The sequence below is a fragment of the Mastomys coucha genome, unplaced genomic scaffold, assembly GCF_008632895.1.
Source record: "Mastomys coucha isolate ucsf_1 unplaced genomic scaffold, UCSF_Mcou_1 pScaffold5, whole genome shotgun sequence".
NCBI classification, from domain to species: domain Eukaryota; kingdom Metazoa; phylum Chordata; class Mammalia; order Rodentia; family Muridae; genus Mastomys; species Mastomys coucha.
This window is the reverse complement of record NW_022196911.1, coordinates 13,591,370-13,615,294: the sequence shown is the minus strand read 5'-3', so window position 1 is coordinate 13,615,294 and position 23,925 is coordinate 13,591,370. Positions and strand designations below refer to the sequence as shown.

At 48.1% G+C, this 23,925-nt stretch overlaps 1 protein-coding gene, 1 long non-coding RNA gene and 1 other non-coding gene across 14 annotated transcripts in view; 2 read left to right on the top strand and 1 right to left on the bottom strand.

The window, feature by feature from the left end:
• Positions 1 to 23,925, top strand: part of Unc93a (unc-93 homolog A) — a 32,585-nt gene that overhangs the window by 1,823 nt on the left and 6,837 nt on the right. For 6 of the 12 annotated variants that reach the window (XM_031353130.1, XM_031353127.1, XM_031353128.1 and 3 more), the window contains 9 exons: positions 4,395 to 4,448; positions 4,703 to 4,847; positions 7,063 to 7,244; positions 7,572 to 7,801; positions 9,628 to 9,753; positions 11,420 to 11,637; positions 12,900 to 13,035; positions 13,598 to 13,729; positions 18,194 to 18,455. In XM_031353130.1, coding sequence (XP_031208990.1) covers positions 4,761 to 4,847; positions 7,063 to 7,244; positions 7,572 to 7,801; positions 9,628 to 9,753; positions 11,420 to 11,637; positions 12,900 to 13,035; positions 13,598 to 13,729; positions 18,194 to 18,455 — 1,373 coding nt within the window. In that variant the 5' untranslated portion in view covers positions 4,395 to 4,448; positions 4,703 to 4,760. The other 6 variants (XM_031353131.1, XM_031353137.1, XM_031353133.1 and 3 more) reach the window with 6 other exon arrangements.
• LOC116078147 lies at positions 1,605 to 22,836 on the bottom strand. The gene is made up of 5 exons (XR_004113437.1): positions 22,150 to 22,836; positions 10,677 to 10,712; positions 9,601 to 9,655; positions 4,723 to 4,841; positions 1,605 to 2,095 (listed from the first exon to the last, which is right to left on the bottom strand). It is a non-coding gene; the product is annotated as an uncharacterized LOC116078147 (long non-coding RNA).
• On the top strand, positions 9,837 to 9,998 carry LOC116079486. The gene has a single exon (XR_004114029.1). It is a non-coding gene; the product is annotated as a U1 spliceosomal RNA (small nuclear RNA).

The following is a 23,925-nucleotide window of genomic DNA, read 5'->3' as shown; positions in this document are numbered from 1 at the left end:
AACAGTGCATTAACATTTTATCCTGGAAACCGCATTGTCATTCCAAGATTAAAGAAGTTCTGTGCCAGGTAGTGACGGGAAACAAGAAGGTCACAAAGCTAGGTAAGTAGACATGGGATGACATTTATCTAGCACAGGGACGGAGTAGCAGTTTTATGGGTGTGTATGTGTTGTGGGAGCAAGGTTCAAACTCGTCCTTTGAGTTCTTCTAGAGTAACTTAATACTTAGCTTTGCTTGTGGGGATAGAGCAATCAATTACAAGAACACACAAGGACACACCAGCTCAATGACCACTTGTGTGTACCTTGTCTGAGTGCTGTAGACACATATGAAAGGTGTTCCTCAGCTGTCCAGATCTTGGCCTCTAATTGCTTGTTGTTAGACCATGGTGAGGCCTGCTTCACTGAACTGACAAGCTGTGGAAGCCACAGAACCAGGCTTTACCTTCCAGGTGGCTGATAATCTTCCCCTGGGGCATTTGTGAACCAGAGCTGCAATGGGTGGTGGGTTTACTCTGCTGCCCTGGTGGGAATGGATTTGTATGTGTGTTTTCTGTCCTAATTGGGTTTTGGTGCCTGCTCTGCCTACAGTCATGTGAATTTGCTTGAGTGACTTCTGAATTTGCTTGGTTGTTTTGTTTGTATCTGTTTCCTCCCCTGGAACTTGGCCCATGGGCACAGGCTGCTGGCCACTCTGTCAGTGGTCAGCTACAGCTTTGCAATAACCTCCATTCCTGGCGATGGCCCCAGGAAGTGTCTGTGGCTAGATGCAGAGGAAGAGCTGTGTCTCTAGCACTGGAGACATTTATGTGTGTAGGCATGTATGCACAGGTGTATCCTAAAACAGGACCTGACATCATGCTTTAGAGTGTGGGGGTGGGGTACGAGCAACTCCCTGAGCTCTGGTTTGCCGGGCATTGCTGCAGCAGCAGGAAGAGTCAGGTAGGGCTGAGCCCCAGACCTTGATCTGGCCTCCTTCTGTACAAGGTGGCAGTACCTTAGCCAGACTGGATGCTGTGGTCATTGTCTCTGCAGGCTGAACACTCAAGAGTGACTGGTTCATCAGGCCACTCAAATATCAACAGTAGAAAGGTGTTCTAGAACCTCTGAAAGACAGCAAGACCTAGATTCCCAGGTGATCACAATCTCTGCTGACCTGGGGCCCCATGGGATTCATCAGTAGTGGGAGGGTGAGGGCAGTTTCTACTGTCTGTTGTAAGATGGGCTCTCTGCAAAGTCACAGAAAATAGCTGAAGGACCTCACTTTTACTGGAATGGCTCTGGCTGTGCCTTACGGAGGAATAATACCATGTCCAGGCAATCTCTCTCAGGAAGCCATTTGCTTAGCCAGACTTTTGCTGCTATACATCGTGGGGTTGGCAGTCAGCTCTGAGGTGGCAGGCACACAATACTAAGAGGAAACACCTTTCTGAGCTGCAGATGCATGGATACAAATTGCTAAGGGGATAGAGGCGGAGGCACGGAGTATGCCTATTCCTAGAGCGTAAGAGTTCCAGAATTCCTAAAGTGAGTGGTAACCCCCATTCTCTGAGTACGCGTGTTTCATTTTCCTGCAGAAAATAAATAGAACCAATGATCATTCATTTGGTGCTGCTTTTAGATTTCATATTTAAATGCCAAGAAAACTAACAGTAGCATGCTCACATGGGCACTTGCCCTAAAAGAGCAAGCAAGCTATTGCTTAGGCATCTCAGCAGGGAGTTTACTGATTTAAGGGACCTGCGAATCTCAAAGTCACTGCTTTGGGCAGAGGCAAAAACAGTGGTCCCCCAATGGCTGGCTAGTTATACGAGCCAGAGTCCTAAGGTTAAAGGGCATTTTCTCCCTGAGGTCCTTGTGAAGCACTTGGTCCTTCATTTGCTCTCTGTTAAGTGGTCTCCTGTCTGAGCTCATCTGTAAGATCATGGCTTCTCTCATGCCCCATGTGGGTACTCATCCGGCTGTTGTGGTTTTCTTGGTTTATCAACTGTCATAAGATTGGCCCGGAGGCAGGTCTGTGGGGTATCATCTTGACGGATGACCAGTGTGGGAGTGCTCAGCCCACTGTAGTGTTGCTGCCACTGGGAAGTTGGTCCTAAGATGTAAAAGAAAGCAAACTCAGCAAGTGAGAAGGGACAATCTGGCAAGTGTTCCTCTATGGCTCTGCTTCAGCTCCTACCTCCAGGTTCCTGCACTGACTTCCCTCAGTGATAGAGTATGAGCTGAGAGTTGTAAGGGTAACTAAACCATCCTTAGTGTTCCATGGCCGTGAAGAGACACCACAACCATGACAGCTCTTATTTAAAAAAAGAAAGCATTTAATTGGGGCTTGCGCACAGTTCATTGCTCTCAAGGTGGGGAGCATGGAGGCATGCAGACAGACATGTGCTGGAGAAGTAGGTGAGAATTCTACATCTGGATCCACACACAGGCAGCAGGGAGGGGGGCGAGAGACAGACAGACAGACAGATACACAGACAGAGAGAGAGAGAGAGACAGAGAGAGAGGAGAGATTATACCTGGCTTGGGCTTCTGAAAATTCAAAGCCCATCCGCAGTGACACACTTCCTCCAACAAGGCCACATCTCCTAATCCTTATCAAGTAGTGCTACTCTCTGGTGACTAAGCATTAAAATATATGAGTCTATGGGGTCATTCGTATTCAAAACACCATGCTCCCAAAGTTGATTTTGGTCCTGGTGTTTTATTACAGCAATGGAAACCCCAAGGCAGATGCTAACTGAGAGCTTGGCATGATGACCAGTACTTTTGTGTTGTTTGTGTCTAAGAGCTTCAGCCTAGGGAGCTTAGCCCTGGGTCAGGGTCTCACTGCTGTTTCCAATACACAGCTTGGTCCCCTCTCCTCCCATCCAAGTATAGGTCTGCAGGGATGTGTCAGCCAGTGAGGGGAGCAATCAGGATCTGGGACAACAAGGGCACCCTTGATTCTGGCCTCAAGAAGACTGTACCTAACACCCATCTCTTGTAGACTTTGAACAGTATTTCCCATTTCAAAATTCCCCCTCGACACAGATGAGAATATTGCCTAAAGCATCACCAAAAAAAAAAAAAAAATCACTAAATGAAGCTAAAACTTCATTAGCAGATAGCAGGGTTAGTGTGTGAAAGTCTACATGATGCCAAGTATTATTCCCCTTTAAATGTTCCTCTCACTCACCCCATCTTACTGGCACTTGTTGGGTGGTTCCACCGTTCTCTATGCTGTTAGCCTCTTGGTCTTTCACAGCCTCCCATAGAAGCCAGAGGACAACCTCAGGCATATTGTCTAACCCTTTTGAGACAGGCTTTCTCATTGGTTTGGAGTTCACCAATTAGGCTAGACCAGCTGGCCAGCAAGTCCCAGGGACTCTCTCTCCTCTTTCCACCTCCTGATCCCTGGCATTATAACTTCTCACCATGCCCAGTATTTTAACATGGACTGGGGTGAAACTCAGGCCCCCAAGCTTGTGAGGTAAGTGCTTCACTGACTGGACCATCTCTTCCTGCCTCCATATCCTGCTAGTGCATAGTGTTGTTCTCATGTGTGTATCAGTGTAATAACCCTTGCTTAGTCAATATTTAAACCAATGACTTCTACAAGGCTTGTCTTTTCATAGAAACCAATTAAGCTACAAGAGCCTTTTCTCCATTATGGGAGGTTATTCAAGTTACCAAGGCTGTGAGGATTCACTTGCTTGGTCCACACTTAGCAGAAATGGCCAAAGACACAGCACCTTGGGAACAGTCTAAGAACAATTAGTTTTACTAACAACTGGATAGAAGATGGCTTTTGGAGACAAGGTCTCATTATGTAGCCTTGGTTGGCCTGCAATTCTATGTGAACCAGGCTGGCCTCAAACTCATAGAGATTTGCCTGCCTCTGCCTTCAGAGTGCTAGAATTATAGGCATCTACCACCATGTCCAGCATGAGTGTTTCTTATTTTACTTGTACACTGTGTGTAGAATGCTCTTTGACACTGGATCTGGCCTGTCCAACACTTGCCCACTTGAATTTTTAATGCTAATTAACTAGATGAAATCCAAATTCAGTTCCACAGCGAGTGTCAGCTATACCTTAAGAACTCAGTGGCCACCCATGATTGGCAGCTGCTGAGTCAACGGGCACAGCTCTGGGCTGAAATCCTGGCCTTTGCTGTCTTATAATGGGTCTAACATTTCAAATGCAAATTACTACACATGAAATGGTACCTATAAAATTGCTCTCTGCATGTGATGAATTACCATACCCTGTCGCTTGAAATATCATCGCAACATTGTGAAATCACCTGTCTTTGCACTTCTAAGTCTTTGACCCTGGAGAGTATCACATTAAATGTTTTTCAGGAGCTGGATGGGCATTCTAAAAGTTAGTGGTTTCTGCTTTGTTCTTCAGGACAGAAGAACATTCTGTGGTCTACACCGCTGGCAACTTCTCTGGACATATGAGGTACTTGTCAAATCAAATGTACAAGAATGGGTCATTCCTCTCTGAAAGTAACAGGGAGAAAAATGCAGAAGAGCTGATAAGAGCCGTAACCCTTCCCAGAGAGCAAGCATAAGGTAGACTCAGGCATGCATAAGCCCTAACTATCTAATGCCACTATAGATAGAGCACTAATACCTAATGTCCAGCCTACTCCTAACTCAGGGATGATGTTTGGTACCAGCACTATTTCCCATGTTCCAATTGGTTTCTCTTAGGGAGCTGGAAGAGCACTCACTCTCTGACATCCACTGGTACTAACAACCTGTCGGCATAATGGAGAGGAGCCTGAAGAATGTTCTGGTGGTTTCTTGTGGATTCCTCCTGCTCTTCACTGCCTACGGGGGCCTGCAGAATCTGCAGGTAAGAGATACACCCCTCATGTTATCCAGTTCACACCACCACACCACACACACACACACACACACACACAGAGAGAGAGAGAGAGAGAGAGAGAGAGAGAGAGAGAGAGAGAGAGAGAGAGAGGCACACAACACCCTGGAACAGTTTTTTATTTTCAAATGAAGCCAAACAAGATTAAGGCTTGCTCACATTCCTCCAGAGTGACACGAGAGCTCCACAGCCCGGGAGTGTGTGACCCTGGGGCAAGAAGAAGGTTGGCTGAAGACTGACCGGACACTGTCTTTGAGTGGCTTTGTGGTTGGGCAGAAAATGTGACTTTGCTGATCCTCATTTGACCTTACTAAAGCGTTAAGCGAATCATGAACTTGCGACAAAATCATCTGCACTTTGAATGTTTGTGGAATCCTCCTTGCTCAAGTCTGAGTGTGCATGAAAACCAAGTAGCTATCTCCAAGAGGTGCATGGGTCATGCGCTTCTAGGTCATGTGGGCCTGGGGATGATCTGACAGCTTTTCCTGTGGTAACTACAGTAAAAGCAGGACCAATCTCTTCCTCCTTCTCTCCTTCCCTGCCTCCCTCCCTTTCCTTTCATCTGTCTATCTCTCTGTCTCTCTTCCTCCCTCCCTCTTTCTTTTCTCCCTTCCTTCCTTCCTTCCTTCCTTCCTTCCTTCCTTCCTCTCTCTCTCATTCTCTCTTTCTTTCTTTCTTTCTTTCTTTCTTTCTTTCTTTCTCTTTCTTTCTTTCTTTCTTTCTTTCTTTCTTTCTTTCTTTCTTTCTTTTGTCTTCTGCTTCTCCCTCCTTCCCTCCTCCCTCCCTCCCTTACTCCCTCCCTCTCTGTCTCTGTCTCTTTCTGTTTTCTCACCCCCTCCCCTTCCTCCTTCCTTTTCTCTCAAGACAGGGTTTCATGTGCTACCAGCTCAATGCTGTTGCCTGCTCTGTGGTTTCCGACAGCTCCTGTGCACTCACCAGCTGAAGGTGGTGGACTCTTGAGTCACCGCAGCCCTGCATGGCCCTCTAGTGGAAAGCACATCCCAGCCCTCCCTTGGCCTAATAGAAAGGATATTGTAATGTTTATGTAATTAGGTCTAACAGTGCAACATGCATGTACTTATTTTTATATGTATATTGCATGGATGAACTTGTCTAGCATACGCTGGTCCAGGCACTTGAGTAGAGGTACTCATGTGGAAAAAGTCAGTAGCTTCTAAAATTCTGGCCCCACTTTAGATTTTGATGCCTGCCCTCATTTTCAGTGGTCTGCAGTCAGAAGCAACCATAAGTCACAAATGTCCCTCCCCTAGTTTACTGTGTTAATATGGGTGGCAGAGAAATCCCAAGATTGACAGGTACTGTCAGGTTTTCAAATGCAAAGCAGGCAAGCTCATAGGTGCAAGTGAAGCACCCAGGGCAAAACTGCTTTTAAAAGGGCCAGCCTCAACCATGTTTCTAGCTACTCATACTTGAAGTCTCCAGGTAACCCACCTTTAGGAGGAATATGATCGATTCCAATTCCATCTATCAGGTTGTAAGGATCTTAGGGACTGGCTGGAGTGTATGTTGGGTGTGACTGACCCATATGTGCACAGGACATGGAAGAGGACAGGTAGGATAATGCAGGGAGCCAGGATGGGGGTGGGGAGAAGGTAGCTCTCCTGCTCTTCCCCCTCTCCCTCCTCTCCTCCCTCCCTCACTGTGTAGTGCAGGACTCTGGCTGGTGAATGCTCTGTCTCTGCTTTGAGCATGTCTTCCCCAGGCTTCCCTCCCACCTTCCCATGGACTCCTCCAACCTTCCCACGGACTCCTCCCACCTTCCCACGGACTCCTCCCACCTTCCCACGGACTCCTCCCACCTTCCCACGGACTCCTCCCACCTCCCCACGGACTCCTCCCACCTCCCCACCGACTCCTCCCACCTCCCCACCAACTCCTCCCACCTTCCATGGATTCCTCTCACCTTAGCTTTGAAGCTGGAAGCCCTGAAGGCCTCCCAGTGACCATTTCTAATGCCTAGCTGCCTCCTCCCTGGAAGTCAGAAGCTGAAGCTGGCTTTATTTATCTTTACTGCAGTGTCCTTGTGTGGGAAGGCTGGTATCTGGTGGCTCAAGGTTTGAGGTGGCCCTGAGCCTGGGGCCAGCACTCAGCCGTATCTTGTCTCCTCACCCCACCCAGTTCCCTCAACTGTCCCCTCCTCTGATGGCTTGTCTTTCATCCACAGAGCAGCCTCTACAGTGAGCAAGGCCTGGGGGTGGCGACGCTCAGCACACTCTATGCCTCTGTGCTGCTGTCCTCCATGTTCCTCCCTCCTGTCCTCATCAAGAGGTGTGGCTGCAAGTGGACCATCGTGGGCTCCATGTGCTGCTATGTGGTCTTCTCCCTGGGCAACTTCCATGCCAACTGGTACAGCCCCTCTAGCTGGCCATTCCCAGTGTGTGTAGGCCTTCCCTGGGTCCCAGCTGCCTCCCTCTCTTGCTCCTGACCCTAGTGGTAACCCTTTCCTTGACTTGGGATTTCTCCTGGGCCCCTGCCTTCACACACACAGGTGTCTTCATGGCTCTAATGGTAATAGAGCATCTGATGGAGATGATTCTCAGGAAGATTCAGCCAGCAAGCAACCAATGACCCATTCCTTGTTCCCTCAGATTTTGAGAGCAGGGCAGAGGGGGTCAGTGGCCTATGTAGGCACACACTGATCTCTTTATCCATATTTGCTGGGTCTTTCTGCAGGTACACCCTGATCCCTACCTCCATCTTGCTGGGCCTGGGTGCAGCCCCTCTGTGGTCAGCTCAGGGTACCTACCTCACCACCATGGGGAATCTGCAAGCGGAAAAAGTGGGCAAGCTTGGCAAGGATGTGGTGAACCAGTACTTCGGCATCTTTTTTCTTGTATTCCAATCTTCTGGAGTGTGGGGCAACCTGATTTCCTCGCTGGTGTTTGGCAAGATGTCCAGGCAAGGTAAAGAGTGGGGGCTAAATAACTTTAGGCATAGCCAGGTCTCCATGGGAGCTACATACGGTCCCCAATTCCATCTAAATGCCTGTCCTTCCTGTGAAGGCAGGTGGTCCTGCGCCTCTGGGGACAACCGGGAGGCTGAGTAGTTGCCTTTTCCACAGGTACCCTGTGGAGGTTGGGAAACCCTTTGGGAAAGGGTGTTATAGGCAACCTCAGAGTCACCTGAGACACCCCCAAACCATGCTCACAGCACAAAGGAGATTTGCCCCAGAGGGACAGAAGGCAGGGATAAGGGACAAAGACAGGAGGTAGAGGAAGAGGGAGAAAGAGCAGAGAGCAAGAGAGAGGTAAGGAAAAAGGCAAGGGAGAGGGGAAGGGGTGTTTGTCCCAGAGTGAGGGATGCGGCAAAGGCCCAACTCTAGATAGAGAGGAGACATGTGGCCCATAGGCAATGGCGGTTTAGAAAGGTAGAATGGGAAACCCCATGTTAGGATGAGGTGTTTAATTTTAATTGGGCATGTTAACTAGGTGAGCCAGAGGAGGCTTTTGGTTGCTGGACTTCAATACTTTGATAACTGGACCTTGGCAGTCAGCCTCAGGAGGAGGAAGTGGCCAAATAAGGAAATAAACCTGGGGGGGGGGCTAGCTTTAGGAATGTAGTCTAATGGTTTTTTTTTTAGCAAGGTAGAGGGAGAAGGGTAAGGCCTACCAGAGACATGTCTGAGACCTGGATAGAGTCCCTTCAGGTGTCGTGGGGAAACGAGCACTCCCAGACTTCTACATAGGTAGAATGGGTCCGTAGGGTTGCTAAAAAGAATTTACCTGGCTCATTTTCCTGCAAAACTGAGCCACAGGGAATGTTCATGGCTGGTCGCGGAGCCAGCATCTCCTTCATATCGGCATTCCGGCTGGAGGATGTCAGCCTTTCATTCTTACAGCAGAACTTTCTGGAAGTGACAGGCTCTGGATCGGGATGATTTCCTTCCTCTACCCTGGCTCTGATGATACGAAGCTCAGAAGACACCCACCCACTTCCTCCCCTCATGATGACTGTGTGTCCCAGGCAGGGAAGACACAAGGCACACGTGGGGTCCTGTGCGTGAACACTGTCACTCAGCCAAACTGAAGACAAACCTAGTCTCTGTATCACACCAGGTGAAAGAAAGGCCATGGACTTCGCTTAGATACAGCCAGGTCTCCATGTCCATCAGTAGTGAAGTAATACCCCCACTGGCATGCCCAGAGACTACCCTAATCTAGACAATAGTCCCTCACACTTCAGAGATGTGCCCACAGGCTTGTCTCCTACATGATTCTAGATATTGATAAGCTGACAACACTATCATAGTAGTTCCAACTTGTGTGTGTGAGAGAGAGAGGAAGGAGAGAGATAGAGGGGGGGTTAGGAATGTATTTATCACTCAAACAACTCTCTTCATCTATATGCATGCGTACATATGTCTATATGTATGCACACATATATGAATGATTTATTTTATGGGTACAGGTGGTTTTCCTGCATGTATGTCTGTGCACCATGTGCATGCAGTGCCTTCAGAGTCCAGAGCAGGCATGAGCTTCTCTGGAGCTGCAGTTAGACAGTTGTGTGCTACTGTGGGTGCAGGGAACCAGTCCTCGTAACTACCATGCCAGCTCTCCAGCCCCACACACATTGTTTTTTAACACATAGAGGAACTAGCATTCATTTTTTGAAAAAAAAAAAAGAAAAATCATGAAATCACCTGCCATGGGTAATGACACTTTCACCGCCGATTTTGGCCTTAGGCCTTTAGAATCCTTACCTCATCTTCTTGATTCCAACTTCATAGAGGCCATCCCAGAGGAGCAGCTCACGTCCTGTGGAGCCAAAGACTGCCTGATGGGTCCAGCGGCCACCAACAACACCCATCACCCCTCCCAGCAACTGATCTACACCCTGCTGGGCATCTACACCAGTATGTACAAGTGTCCAACCTCTTAGTGTGGAAAAGGTCCTTTTCCAGCCCATAAACCAACATTCTCCATAGAAACCCCGGCCACCCTTCCCTGGCACGAGAGACGCCGTGATCACGAAGGCAGTCACCCAGGACAATGGTTTCTCATTGCACTGTGGGTGTGTCAGCCCTTGTGATTTCCCCAAACATGCAGAATGCATGGTATAATTTGCGATAGTGGGAGGCTGTGTTTGTGCTTTAACAAATAAAGCAAAAGCCCTGCCAGTTACAGGACAGGACCAATCTCAGGTGCTGACCTCACAGCAAAGTCAGTGGCAGTGCCGTCCAACAAAGCCCCATGCAATTATGGGGGTGCATTGTTCTAGGATGAGGATGAGGTGGAAGACAGAGAAGGAGGTGGGAGGTGGGTACCACAAGTGGCCTCTGAGTTTCTAGCTTCTTTGCAATCTATACATGGGCTTAGTAGCTATCCTGCTTACAATGCTGTGGCAATGAGGACAGCAAGGGGTCCTGGTTTGTGCTTTCTCATATCCACCCCAGCCAGATGTCTATGGAACCTACTGGGCTGAGTTATAGAAAGCTTTGAAGGGATCCGGACTTTTCTGGGTTTAAGTGTCCTAAGGAGGGGGTTTCTGTGACGGGCACTTAGACTGGGTAGACCATCTCTGCAAACATTAGGCAGGAGATGTGGCTTCATAAATCCCACAGTTCAGTGAGGTTGGAGCGCAGTGACATAGTCAACCTACGTCAGTGTCCACAGAAGAGCCTGTGACTGAGATGGGAAAAGGAATTGGTGAGACAGACAAGAGACAATCATGTCATTTTTAAGAGCACCAGGAGTAAGTTGTTGGTACCGTGAGCGAAAGGGGAAAAGGACACAGCCAGGGTGAGCCTGACCCACACCCTCAGAGTGAATCACATACCCGGAGTTTGGAGACCTCCATCCCTGGGGAACTGCCCTGTCAGAAATGAGAATATCAGTGTTCAAAAGATGTTACAAAAGTACCTCTCATCACTAGAGTCAAAACACCTACATGAATATCTGTTTCCTGTGCAGGGGAGGATGGAGCTGGCTGAAGAAGTAAGGTGGGCAGAGAGTAAAGAAAGATTTATTGAGTCTGTACATTTTGGTTATTGATGAACAGAATGTCCAGGGTGAAATGAATACTTTTAGATTCTTGTTTTGTTTCTTCCCCCCACCCCACCCCTCACAGATAGCCTATTTACATGGTTCAAAGTCCAAATGCAACGAAAGGTCCCAGGAACCCTGGTGCCCTCTGTGAACTGTCCCACAAAGCACATCCCTCTCTGAGGTCTGCCTGTCGGCCAACAGTGCACATCTGCCGGGACCTTCAGGGTGTTCAATGCATGAGTAGATTTCCATATCCCTCTTTGACCGACACAAAGTTCTCATCATCTGTCTTGGGGGACTTTTGTCTTTCTTTTCTTTAAAAGCATGCTCATCCTCCGTGGGTGATGGCAATGCTGGCCTGCTGTGGTGGGCTTCAAGTGAAAGCAAGCCCCAAGTCAGCTATAGACCTGGCACCTATGAGATCAAGGGCAGCTTGTCACTAGCTACCCTATGGCTAGCTGTCCCATGGAGATGGGGAAGGGTGGAACACATGTGATCCAGGTACCACTGACACCCGTCCGCATGTCCTTCTAGGTTGCGGTGTCCTTGCTATCCTGCTGGTAGCTGTGTTTCTCGAGTCCGTGGAAGACAAAGTTGAGAACGAAGGAGAGAGGCAGTCCAGACCACCACCTCTCTGGTCCACGTTACTGTCAACCTTCATGCTGTTTAGGGACAAGCGTTTGTGCCTCCTGATGTTCCTGCCACTGTACAGTGGGTTCCAACAAGGGTTCCTCTCTGGAGAGTACACAAAGGTAGAGAAGCCCAGGGCTCATGCTGTCATACCTGAAGCGACCTGAGGGTGTCCCAGAACCAATGGCCCAGGATCCTTGGGTGGATTCAAATTCATGGTTTTCCCAGTTCTACAGTAGCTGAATCTAATCTAATGACTTCTTATTTGAAGGGAAGACTTTCTGCTAGCCAGCTGTCTTCTCTAGAAAAAAACAAGGCTGGCAGGAGGTAGCTGTTAGTAGCTGTGTGTGACACCCATGTCTGTTCTGCTAACCTGGGGTTCCCTCTGTATTCTCACGGCTGTTAAACATAGGGGAAGGAGTTAAATCTATGAGTAGTGTTGGAATTCCTCCCCCATGCCAGCTTTCATACCATGTATTCCAGTCAAGAAACCTGTGGGGCCTGCTGCTCTCTTGCTCGTGCCCCCACCTGGTTTTTCTGTGCTTACACAAGTCCCCTCACCTAGGGCAGTACAGGCAGTGTGGACATATATAGTGGGCCATTCCTAGTGGCAGACACAATCACAACTACTGTCTTCTATAGGGGCCTGTCCCCGGGGTTCTGCTGTTCTGAGGACCCCTGGTGCTTCAGAAGGGAGAGGGCCACCTGTTCCAGGTAGTCCCTGGTGGAGACTTCTTTATGCAGGAGGCAGGGCAAGGCTGGGATCATTGCTGCATCCTCGGCCCTACCCCTAAGCCTTGCCTCCTCGTCACTCTAGGAATATTCCTACCTTGTCCCCACCCATAAGTCTTCAGAAGAGCAGGACAGTCTGTACCCACCCAACCTAACCTGGATTTTCATAATCTGCAACTATCTCCAGATATAGATGCCCCATGCAATATTTAGGTGTCCTGAGTTTATCAAGCAATGCTGCTCTTTCAGCTGGGGAAGGGGATCAGTCTTCTATCTTTATTAAAGGTTAGCAACCGAAGAGCTGTGTCCTCAATTCATCCAGTAATAGAGGCCAAATGTTGAGGCTGCCCAGTGGCCTCCCGCCATCTAGGGATGTTCCATCTCCTTCATGGATCCTTAGGCCTGATAGGAAGTGATGAGACCTGTCAATGTTCTTGTGAACTGTGCAAAATAGTGTGTGTACCACATCTGTGGCAAAGAATGTATAGGAAGGGGTTTTCCCAGATGCCTGACCATTCTGGTCCAACCAGACCCTCTCCTACATGCCAGTGTAAATACAGGTCCTGGGCCACATCTGCATGTCAGCTGTCATGTGGCAGCGTCAGACTGGAACCTGTAAGCACAATTAATGGATATCTATGCTTCCCCCTAGTCTTATGTGACCTGTGCCCTGGGCATCCACTTTGTGGGCTATGTGATGATCTGCTTCTCAGCCATGACTGCACTGTGCTCCCTGCTGTACGGGAAGATCTCCAAGCACACGGGCAGGGCCGCACTCTATGCGCTGGGTAAGTAGACACAGGCGGCATACGAGCACATGGTGCTAGGTGCTACTACGTAAGAAAGCATACACAGACATGGGCCAGGGAGGGCTGTAGAGGAGCCTCAAAACGGGAAGCTCTCTGGGCTTGCTTTCCTGCCCCCCTGCTGCTCCCCCTGTGCCAACACCTCCTGCCTTCCTCCAACATAAGGAGGTACACACTTCCCTCTCACAAGGATCTGCCATAAAAGGAACAAGTCCAGATATATCACTGCTCCGATCTCTCCTGGTCTTCTCTCATTGTTTCCAAACTAGTTAGAAGCCTAGCTCACACTGTAGGGGATACAGACTGTGGGTCGCCCAGCCACACAGAAGGGATGGGGTCCTCACAGCCTAGAAGCCTCCCTAAGAGTCAGTCATACACTCACACGCCAGAGCTTTTGTCACCCTGCTTCTGAGCAGTGCATGAAAGCATTCGAGAGGCTGAACGCACACTCATGCGGGTGGTGGGTCCCAGCACAGGTTCCCCGAGGTCCATCTCAAGCAGAAGGAACAGTCACTCTATGTTCTGTCTTGTTTCCTCTGACCAGGGGCAGCCATTCACTTCTCTTGCATTGTGGTCTTCCTGCTGTGGCACCCAAAGCCCACCCAACTGCCTGTCTTCTTCATCCTCTCTGGCCTCTGGGGAATGTCTGATGCTGTCTGGCAGACACAAAACAATGGTAAGTGCCCAGCACAAGCTAACAAGGCCTCCATCTCCCTCAGGCAGCTGTCCTTGAGGGTAGCAGCAAGGCCAGGAGACCGCTACCAGGGTTCAATCCAAGCTCTTTTTGTATGACTAGTAGAAGCCCCCAGTAGAAGGCAGGTCTGGAGCCCAGGGAGTGAGAGAGAGATAGGTCTTGAGGACCATGCTCTGGAAAAAAAAATACCCTAGGGAAACCTAAAATGGCTGGATATAGAGGCCCAGCTGGGTCCATAGCACTGTTGGCTTTAGTGGAGACTGAACCTAATGACAGGCTGTGTGTGGATGGTACCCTGCATCCAGTCAGTAACGAGGAACAAACAGCTAGACGTTTCATGGGCTGGGCCAGGCTCCTGTTCATAGGAATGCATGGATTCAGTGTGTGTGTGTGTGTGTGTGTGTATGTGTGTGTGTGTGTGTTAAGGTTGGGTAATCAGAAACTCACTTTAGCTTTTCTTGGAAGTCCAGAACTATAAGCTAGTGACGTGGCAGATCATATAGGAATTTTAGACACCTTATACCGTCAGCACCAGAGAGAAACTTGCATCGAACCCTGCACGGGTCTAACAGAGTTCACTGAAACACACATGGAGTCCTATTTTCTGCATGCTGGTCACATGAGCTCACTGCATTTGCAGAAGCAGTATTTATGGAAGCAAGGAAGGCACTGGGACAGTCTGCTTTATCTCCCACCCCAGCACCACAGAGGATTAACATTATTGCAGCAAAAACAGTTTTCTTTCTCTTGCAACATATGGATAATTGCCTTAACGCTCCCTTTCTTTATATGGACATGAAATAACTCACAAAGAGCATCTTTGTTAAACTCTGCAAATTACTAAAAACTATATGCATGTGTGTGTGTGTGTGTGTGTGTGTGTGTGTGTGTGTGTGATGAACACCCAAATACAGTGAGTAACTTGAACAATGACTGTTGATTAAGGGATGATAATTTAAATTGAGATAATTTCAATCTTTTTTGTACAGGTAAGAGTGTAATTTTTGTTAAAAGATAAACCAGTTTCTCGGGAAGCAGCTTCTTTGAAAGCCAGTGCCTGCAGCCATCCCAGAGGGGAGTGTGGAGAGCAGAGTCCCTGCAGCTGGCTCCACCCAGGTCCCCACAGCACAGCACATCCACACAAAGGCATCCAAATGGATGTCTGCTCCTTTACAACATGGAAAGTTGCATGTAGCTTTGGCCACATGTCAAGATCAGTGCTGTGTGAGGCTGGGGAGATGGGATAGTGGGTAAGTCCACTTGCTGCATGAGCAGAATGTGACCTGAGTCTAGATCCCCAGGACAGATCCTGTAACCTCAGCCCTGGAGGAGAGGAGTGGAAGCTGGAGAACAGACTGCTAGAGAAGGATGTTCAATGTCCTTCCTGGCCTCTGACTGCACACACATGCACAGAAGCACATAAGGGACAGATGTGGCAAATATGGGTCACCATTTTTATCCTCCCTCAGTTTAACAGTCTGTCACAGGACTTCGACACTTGCTCCTCTCTCTGGGGCTGGGTAGCCTAAGGGCTCTAGGGATTACTTCAGCCTCACAGCATCGAATATCTGCCTGTCTGCTCATTCAGTCTGACAGCTGAGGGAGGATGGGAGGATGGATGTAGTTGCTATAACAACCCTCACATGCCACAGCAGTGCATTTAAGACATAGCATGTCTCATCTAAAAATACACTTTGCCCTGTTAGCTGCTTGAAGGGGCTGTTTTCAAGTTCATAAGGGCATGAAGTCTGACTCCTTCTGGGTGCTCCATTTATTTAACCCACTTTTCCAACAGATGAGATGCCTGTTCATTCGCTCCTCACATCACCTCATCTAAGGACTAGAATCAGTGTCTAAGTCATTTCAAACCTGAGTGCCCTGAATAGATGAGGCAGACAGGTCAGGCTGAGACTGAGAGCAAAACAAATCTCTTTGCAAGCAAACAGGTTAGTTCACAATAGTCTTAAGTTTACAGACAGATTGCAGAGGCAGTATCAAGTCTGCACAGAGCCCGTGTCCAATCCGCCAGTACTGAGCATCTTTCATAACCAGGGAGATCTGGCTGCTGGCAGGAAATGGATTCACTGTGGCTCACAAAGGGCAGATATTGTGGGATTCCCCCAGTTTACCACAAGCCTCCATTTCCTGCTGTAGGAGCCTGTGTTGGATGCCACCTTGCACTTGACAGGGATGGTCACCTGCTTGCCATGCCCCCTCACTCATCCATCTAGACATTGCTGATGTGGACACCTGTTTTCCCATGTGACTTCTCTTGTCTGTCTGGTTGTTAGTAATGTGACAAATGGACATCCCTTCCCCTCCTTTGTCTGTGTAGTTTTAGCTCACTTGGGCAACTCTCCCTCAGGGCCAGTTTGATTAACAGGCATTCCTGAAGGGAAGATGGCAGTTCTGTCTATGCATCCAAATCCTTAGCTTCTTTGGCTATTTGGTGACAAGGTCTCTTCCGATGGAACTGTCTGTGTTGGCAGAGAGGAAGGCACAGGGCCATTTCTGCTGGTCCAGTTGCCAGATAGATCACCCTGACTCTCTATAGTTATCAGTTCTGGAGTTCTTACTCTCCCAGTCTGGCACCCTCCAGCCCAGGGTCCTCCATGTTGGACCTTTCTACCCAGAATGTTCCACTCTTGGCACCCCATCCTGTGTCATCTATCCCAGGACCTTCCCTCTTGGTATTCTTTACTCCAGGTCCTCCATCTTAGAGCCCTTCATCTTGGGTCATGCTGAGAAGTCAACCAGGGTTTCTAGAGGCAATGTGGGGCCTCAGGGTGGTCTTGGGGAGAAAAAGCGTTGTGTGAGTAGGAGCTGGATGGAGCTGGATCAGTAGTCTGGGGCCTGGACAGACCATGGAAGATCACCTGGTCTGTCATTATCTCATTGAGTCCTTCCCTGACGCACCTGCCACTCATCCATGCCATGCAATAAGGTCCTAGCTCTCATGCACACCTATCAAAAATGCCCCGCCCCAGCACAGGAAGCAAAGGAAGCAGTTTTCAGGCTGTGTGGGTTTTAAGTTTGCTGCGACCAACAAAAATACCACAGGCTGGAGACCAAGATAAGCACAGATTCTCTCACCCTGGGGTGAAATTCCCTCTGCCGGACTGCCAGACTCTTCCACTCAGAAATTTTCAGGAATGAAGGCACACACACGTACACACACACACACACACACACACACACACACACACGCTCACACATACACACTCATACACACATGCACATACTCATACACCTATGCTCACATATATACACACATCTACACGCATACGCGCACACACACACACACACACGCACACACATGTACACATACACACATGTATACACACAGGCACATGTGCTAAGGGTCAATATAAAATTAAAAAATCAAAACTGCTGAGAACATTAAAAAAACAGAAGTCCCAGAACTAGTAGTAGAAGTTTGGGAACTTTGCAGTGGCCTTGACTTCACCTCTAAGCACTTGGGGTGGGCATCACCTACTGGAATACTACTACTCAAATGGTGGTGGTGTACCCTGAGAGGACAAATGTAGGTCCCATGAACATAACTGACTTCTGCTTAGTCCTGGGGGCTGGGGAGGAGCCGCACCCCACCTTGCACAGTGATGCCTTAACCACTCGGCAAAACGTGCCAGATTTTGCTTGCTTGAGTAGATACTGAAGGTCTTCTCCTGGTTTTCCCCTTTAAGAATCCTTCCCTCAACCCCCTTCTCATGGAAATCTCAAATTTGACTCAGTGATTATTCATTCTGCTAGCAGCTAATCAGTAAATCTTTGGTTATAATTGGATTGAGTCTATGGTCCTTCCCCAGGGTCACAAACTCCACAACACACACTCGACTCTTTGCTCTCGTTCCTTCATCGTTAGAGGACTGGCCAGCTCCCTCCAGCATCTCGTGCTCTGGGACTCCCATGTATCTCCTCCTGTGGTGTCTACTGCCAGACATCACCTGACTTGTCAGCATAATCCTGTGCTTTTATTATCTTTTAGCAAGAAAAACGTCCAGATATTTCCAAGGAAACTGGCAGCGGCAAAGCCCGTGTTCAGGATCCTAATGGACCATGTTTGAGGTCTTTGTGTATGTCTGCGTGTCTATGGGTGGTACGCATGTATGTGTTCTCGTGATATATGTATGCATATGTGTATGCATCCATGTGGACATCAGAAGGCAACGTTATCTTAGTCATTCTCTACCTTATTTTTTGAGACAGATTCTCTCTCATTCAGCTAGGTCAGCTGGTTAGCATGCCCTAGGATTCCTCACTTCTATCCCAGCACTGGGGTTGCACGCCAGCACCTGGCATTTTCTGTGATACTGGGAGTCTGAACTCAGGCTTTCATGCTTTCCCAAGGGCACTTAACCCACAGAGCCATCTCTCCAGCCCTGTTTGAGTCTTGCACAACATGTCACTCTGGTCTCTCCTCCACAGCTCTTTTTGGTGTCCTGTTTGAAGAGAACAAAGAACCTGCCTTTGCCAACTACCGCCTTGGGGAAGCCATAGGGTTTGTCATTGCCTTTGGATACAGCTCATTTCTGTGTGTGAGCACTAAGCTCTACATTCTCTCGGGTGTCTTGAGTCTGGCTATGATCGGTTATGGGACTGTTGAGTACCTGGAACCCAAGGCTGCTTCCAAGGTCCTTGCTGCTGAAAAGGAAAACCAGGCAGAAGAGGAAGAAATGAAAACAAAAATGTGAGTGTGGTCAAGTGATGGCTGAGAACCCAGCTTGGGTCAGCAGAGGCGTTCCATGTAGCGGCGCTCAGGAGATAGACTCGATTCTCCACAAGTGTTTCATCAATATGTGGGCATTTTAAAGATCATCTATAGTTTTTTTTTATGTATTTTCCTCAATTTAACAAATTCCCAGTCTAGTGTCCTACTCAAGGAGATCAAAAGTATATGCAAAGGGCTGGCAATATAGCCCAGTGCTGGTGCGCATGCTTTGCAAGCACAAGGACACTTGATCAACCCACAACACTGCAAAAAGGAAAACGCAGCTAGGTACTGGGGTGGAGGAAATGGCTCCTCTAGGCCAAGCTTGAGGACCCCAGTTTGAACCCTCAACACTCATGTTTTAAAAAAAAAATCAGGGAAAGGTAATGTGCACATATAACTCCTGTACTGCAGAGGCAGAAAGAGCTGTGGAGTCATTGACTAGCCAGGAGAGCCAGGCCCATGAGCTCCAGTTTCAGTGAAACTGAACTAAGGTTAGTAGCATCCAAGTCTACCTCCTACACACACACACACACACACACACACACACATACACACACACACACACACACACACACATACACACACATACACACACATACACACACATACACACACACATACACACACATACACACACATACACACACACACATACACACACACACACATACACACACATACACACACACACATACACACACATACACACACACACACACACCACTACACATGGAAGTATCTACTAATTTAATGGTAGATATAAATGCAATATCAAATTTTTCCAGAATCTTACTTTAATTTTTTTGTTGTGCTTCATAATTGGAAGAACAATCATTTTATAAACACCATAATTTTGCAAATGGGTGAACACCAAATACCACAAATTTTACAAATGGGTATAAGAAGTCACTTGAACAAAGACACTGGGCAGTTTTGTGCCTCTTAAAATTTCCCTGGGGGCTTTTCTAAATAAAAAGTGTAACTGTTTTATGGACCTACATCTTGCCCAAATATGTTTTCTAAAAGCTCATATGGATCACAAACATGCGACACATACACACAACACATACATGTACACTCATGCACATGCGTGCTTGCCATGTTGGGGACTGTACATGTTAGAGGTCATTGGAAGGTTTCCAGATGGGAGGCTGGAAACACAACTCTCACTCTGGTGGCAGTCAAACACAACTCACACATCGCACCTGCCAGCTGCTCACGTTATGGTCACTGTCAAGTCAGACATGGCATGTGTGTTACATGCCACATGCCCACTCTGTAGTCATGACCCCAGTGGTGTCTCTTCATTTTTCTCCATCTTGAACAGCTCTATCAACAGCACAGCTGCTGTTTTTTTTCCACCCATGCTTTTTCTCTAAGGCCTTTGTCAGAGATGCCAGATATTCCGCCTATCTTGGTGTCCCTACACAGAGCACAATACTCCCTGGAGAACAATTCTATCTTACAGTGTTTTTTCCTCCTCTCCAACCAGTGCCCTGAGGGGTCATCAGTGACAGAGGTGGGGAAATTTAAAATATGACACAGGAGCTGGAAAAAATTTGCCTGTATTATAGAGAAATGTACCTGTCTGTGGCCTAAGGTGTTTCATGCACGCAAATCCCTGTATCCTGAGCCCCTGAATGGCATTCTGAAGATGGCATGGCATCCTTAGGAGAGGCAAGTCTGGGACTATTGACAGTAGCCATGAAGATGTGGACCTCACTCACACTCAGCTGATGGGAACCGGATGCCTGCTGGTCCTGCTTTGGAAGGCCTTCCTACCTGGGACCTCTCATGTCTCTCCCTGGTTTCCTTTCCCCTCTCCATCATTCCCACTATGCTTGCCCACTGGCTCTCTTCGATGGTCCAGCTTCATAGACAGTGGCTCCTCTAAAATGTAGCCTGTAATCCTTCATACCGAGAATGGAAAACAGACTCACATGTCACACAGAATTGTACCGAATGAACAAATTATGAGGGCTTCATCTCTTCACTTGACAGGTGTTTAATTATCACTGTCTTAGCTATGGCCAGCAAGGCAGTGGCAAGACAATACAGTTCCACTGTGGAGAAATCTTTTACACAAACAGTGAAATGAGTCAGTAGGCAGCTGCTGTCACTAACGAGACAAGAAAGACAAGATGTCTGGGTCAGCACTACGGCAGAAGAAAGGTTAGGAAAAGATTAATGAGAGCAGCACTCACCCTGAGGGATGAAAGTAAGAAGCGTTCAAGTTTGGGGTGCACTCTCTACATAGAGTCTGCAGGGTGTAGTGGTGTAGAGAAAGGGAGCCGAGAAAACTCCAGAAGGGTGGCCTAGCAAAGAACTGTTACCTCATTACCTGGAGAATGTCTGACTCGTTGGTGAACACCAACATTCTGGCACTGGGCATGTTATTTCTGACATGTAAACTCTCTTGTATGTATATTATCAATAGTGAGGCTGGGATTCACAGGAGAGAGGACATGTTGGATGTTCCCATCACAGATGTGACAGATCACACATAGGCACTTGCTATCTGTCTTGCTGGAATGAGACATGAACACAGTGAGATTTTTCTGGGACTTGACATTCCTCCCAGTCTTCCCAACCAGGTGACAAAGCCTCAGTTGACAGTTCACAGGAAAACCTACCCTAGGCACGGAGCCTGCATTGGGACAGATGGTGGTTACAGAGAATAGACTTCTGTGTATTGTCTTTGTGACTTCAGAACTGCTGATGGACTTACAGGAAACATGATAATCTTGTAAGTTAATCAAGGAAACTTGCACAATTAACATGAAACAGGTCTAGGGGTACAAGCAGCTCTTCTCTTTGGGGAGGTAGTAGGGAGGGGGTCCTTGGGGCTCTGGTGTGGGGTGCATTCTGTCTCTTGGACAGGAGTTGGTGATGTATGTTCGGAAGAAGACATTAGGAGTGGATTCAGGCCACAGTGGTGGGCACACTAGGATTGTTAGCAGAGGCTGAGGTGACCCTGGACCAGTGCCATGGAAAAAGCCAGTGCTTCTCTGGGGCTACTCAGTACCACAAAGCCCAGACTTAGTACAGCTGTTACTGGACCACCACATTTCTCTTAAGCAGTCCCATGAGGTCCTGTGGGCACGCAGCCCAGGAGAGAACAAAGCCATAATGAAACCCAGTGGGAACCTGGAGACAGTCGGCTCCCAGCCAGGCAGTCTAGGATATGTGAAACCGGGCTCAGAAGGTGTCTAAGGCTCTGTGTTCAAGCGTTCTTGGCAATGGCTGCTACCCTGGGTGGCCTCTCTCCCTTAGTGTAGACGTTCAAGCACAGAGTGACACAGATCCTGGAAGCTTATTCCTCTCAAATGGAGGAAAAATAAAAAAACTTAAATTTAGGATTTCCAAGTCACTAATATAGCTAACCCAGGCCCTCATACTGCCATTCTCTGTTATCTCCCTGAAATGGATACACTATCCAAATAGAATACATGTCAAACCCAGCTTCCAGTTTATGCTCATAAAGAACATACACTTAATTATATTTAATATTTTTAAAACAAAATTTACCAGCACCTAGATCTGGAAGGTAGTGAATAATTAAAAAAAAAAAAAAAAGAAAGGAAAGAAAGAAAATTGTCTGTGGGTTGCATACCACCATCCTTGGGTTGCTGGTCCAGAAGTACAGCTTGGGTTGGGTTGTTTTGTTTACCTGGTAGAGCTCAGCCAGCATCTTGGCTGAGACTTGTTGTACTTGCAATATGTCAATGGTTAATCACTAGTCAGAGATGCTGGCAATTCAGTGGGCTGATCAGAAGGGTCTCTGGCTCAGAAACAAATATCAGATGAGTCCTCTGGCTCTCACTGAGATTCACCACAGAGGCAGCGCTCAGGTTCCTGCTGCGGACACCGGAAGCAGTAAGACAGCCTCATTATCTCTGGAGATGGCAAAATAGTCAAGATTTGAAAAACCTCATCTGTTTTCCAGGAAGTGAGGTCTCATCTCCAAAGGAATCTGGTAGGGCTCAGAGTCCATGAAGTCCCCAAGGCAAAAGCAACACAGCCCTCCCCTCACCCCACCACTACCCCGGGCACTCCCTTGCTAGGGTCTTGACTGCCAGTCTTCTCTGAGGTAGGGAAGTCCCTCCCTTTGTGAGGACAGCGGGCTGTGCATTGCTAAGCAACAAGCATTTCTGTCATCCTGCCCTATCCACTTAGCTGCACAGAGAACAACACCTTCTCTGGGCATCTGTGACCCAAAGAGAGGCCATTCCTATACATTAGGCTGGGACAGATCTGCAGCGTAACACCTGGAGTCCAGCACCTTCTGAAGAGAGCACAGGCTATTCAGTGAGTACGCACTGGCCTGGCCTACCACAGGACCTGCTTCAAGGGGCTTAGCTGGAGAGGTAGTCCTAACCACCCAGGCTGTGTACCTACAACATACTTCAACCCAAAAGATGCATTTCCTGTGTGCCGGGTGCTGGTCGTATGGAGAAAACGGTATTAGCATTCATGTCTGTCATAAAGGAGGTAATGGAAGGGTACTCATCTCTCTCTACCTGGCATCATGGGTAGAGGAGAGTCAACTGAGTTGGGTGTGTGACTGAGCAAGATGACCTATTGGGGCATCTGGCTGTTCCCATTAGGAACACAGGAAGTGCAATGAATCCTGTTAGGGAAAAGGAGGAACCTCTGAGGAAAAGGGGGAGCCTAGGATTGACCTAAGCAATGTTCCCTTCTAGCCTCGGATGGATTCGATATTTAAACAAAATATTGAGAAATGGACACTCAGGAGGGCTGAGCCTACATGGAGGAAGCTGGTCAACGGGGTCAAGCCTTTGAAAGGCACAGCCTGCCCTGACCTTTTCTTGTCTGTTTCTTTATGCTTTCTGGCCACAATGGGACAAGCAGCTTTGCCACACAGAGCCCCTGCTATGATATCGCGCTTTGCCTTTAACCCAAGGGCTCCATCAGGCCTCGGAAGCAGACATCAGACACCAGAAGCTAACACGAACCTTCCCTCCTTTCAGCGGTGCCTTCCAAGTGTTTGTTACAGGACTGAAAAAGGAAGTCTGGAGGCCTGACACTACTGTGTGTCCCTGATTGATAAAGGTGACCAGTTCAGATGTCTAAAGGGCTGGCGTTTAGAGTTAAAGCTAGCTGAACTAAGTTGTGTGAAGTAGTCATGTGTTCCTGGGGTTTTCAGACCAGCAGACCCTGCAGTAGACACCGGGTAAAGGCACTTACCCGAAGAGTGGGAACTATGCTCTGTCAAGAGGTACACGTCATACATGAATAAGTCCTGAGAGTCCAGAAAAGGTAGCTAACTCAATTTAAAAGAAAAAAAAATTAACCTTTTAGGTAGAAAGGTACAGGCCTTTAATACCAGCCCTCAGGAGGCAGGAGGATCTCTGTGAGTTTGAGGCCAGCCTGAACTATGTAGTGTGTTCTAGGACAGACAAAGCTATGTAGACCTTGTTTCAAA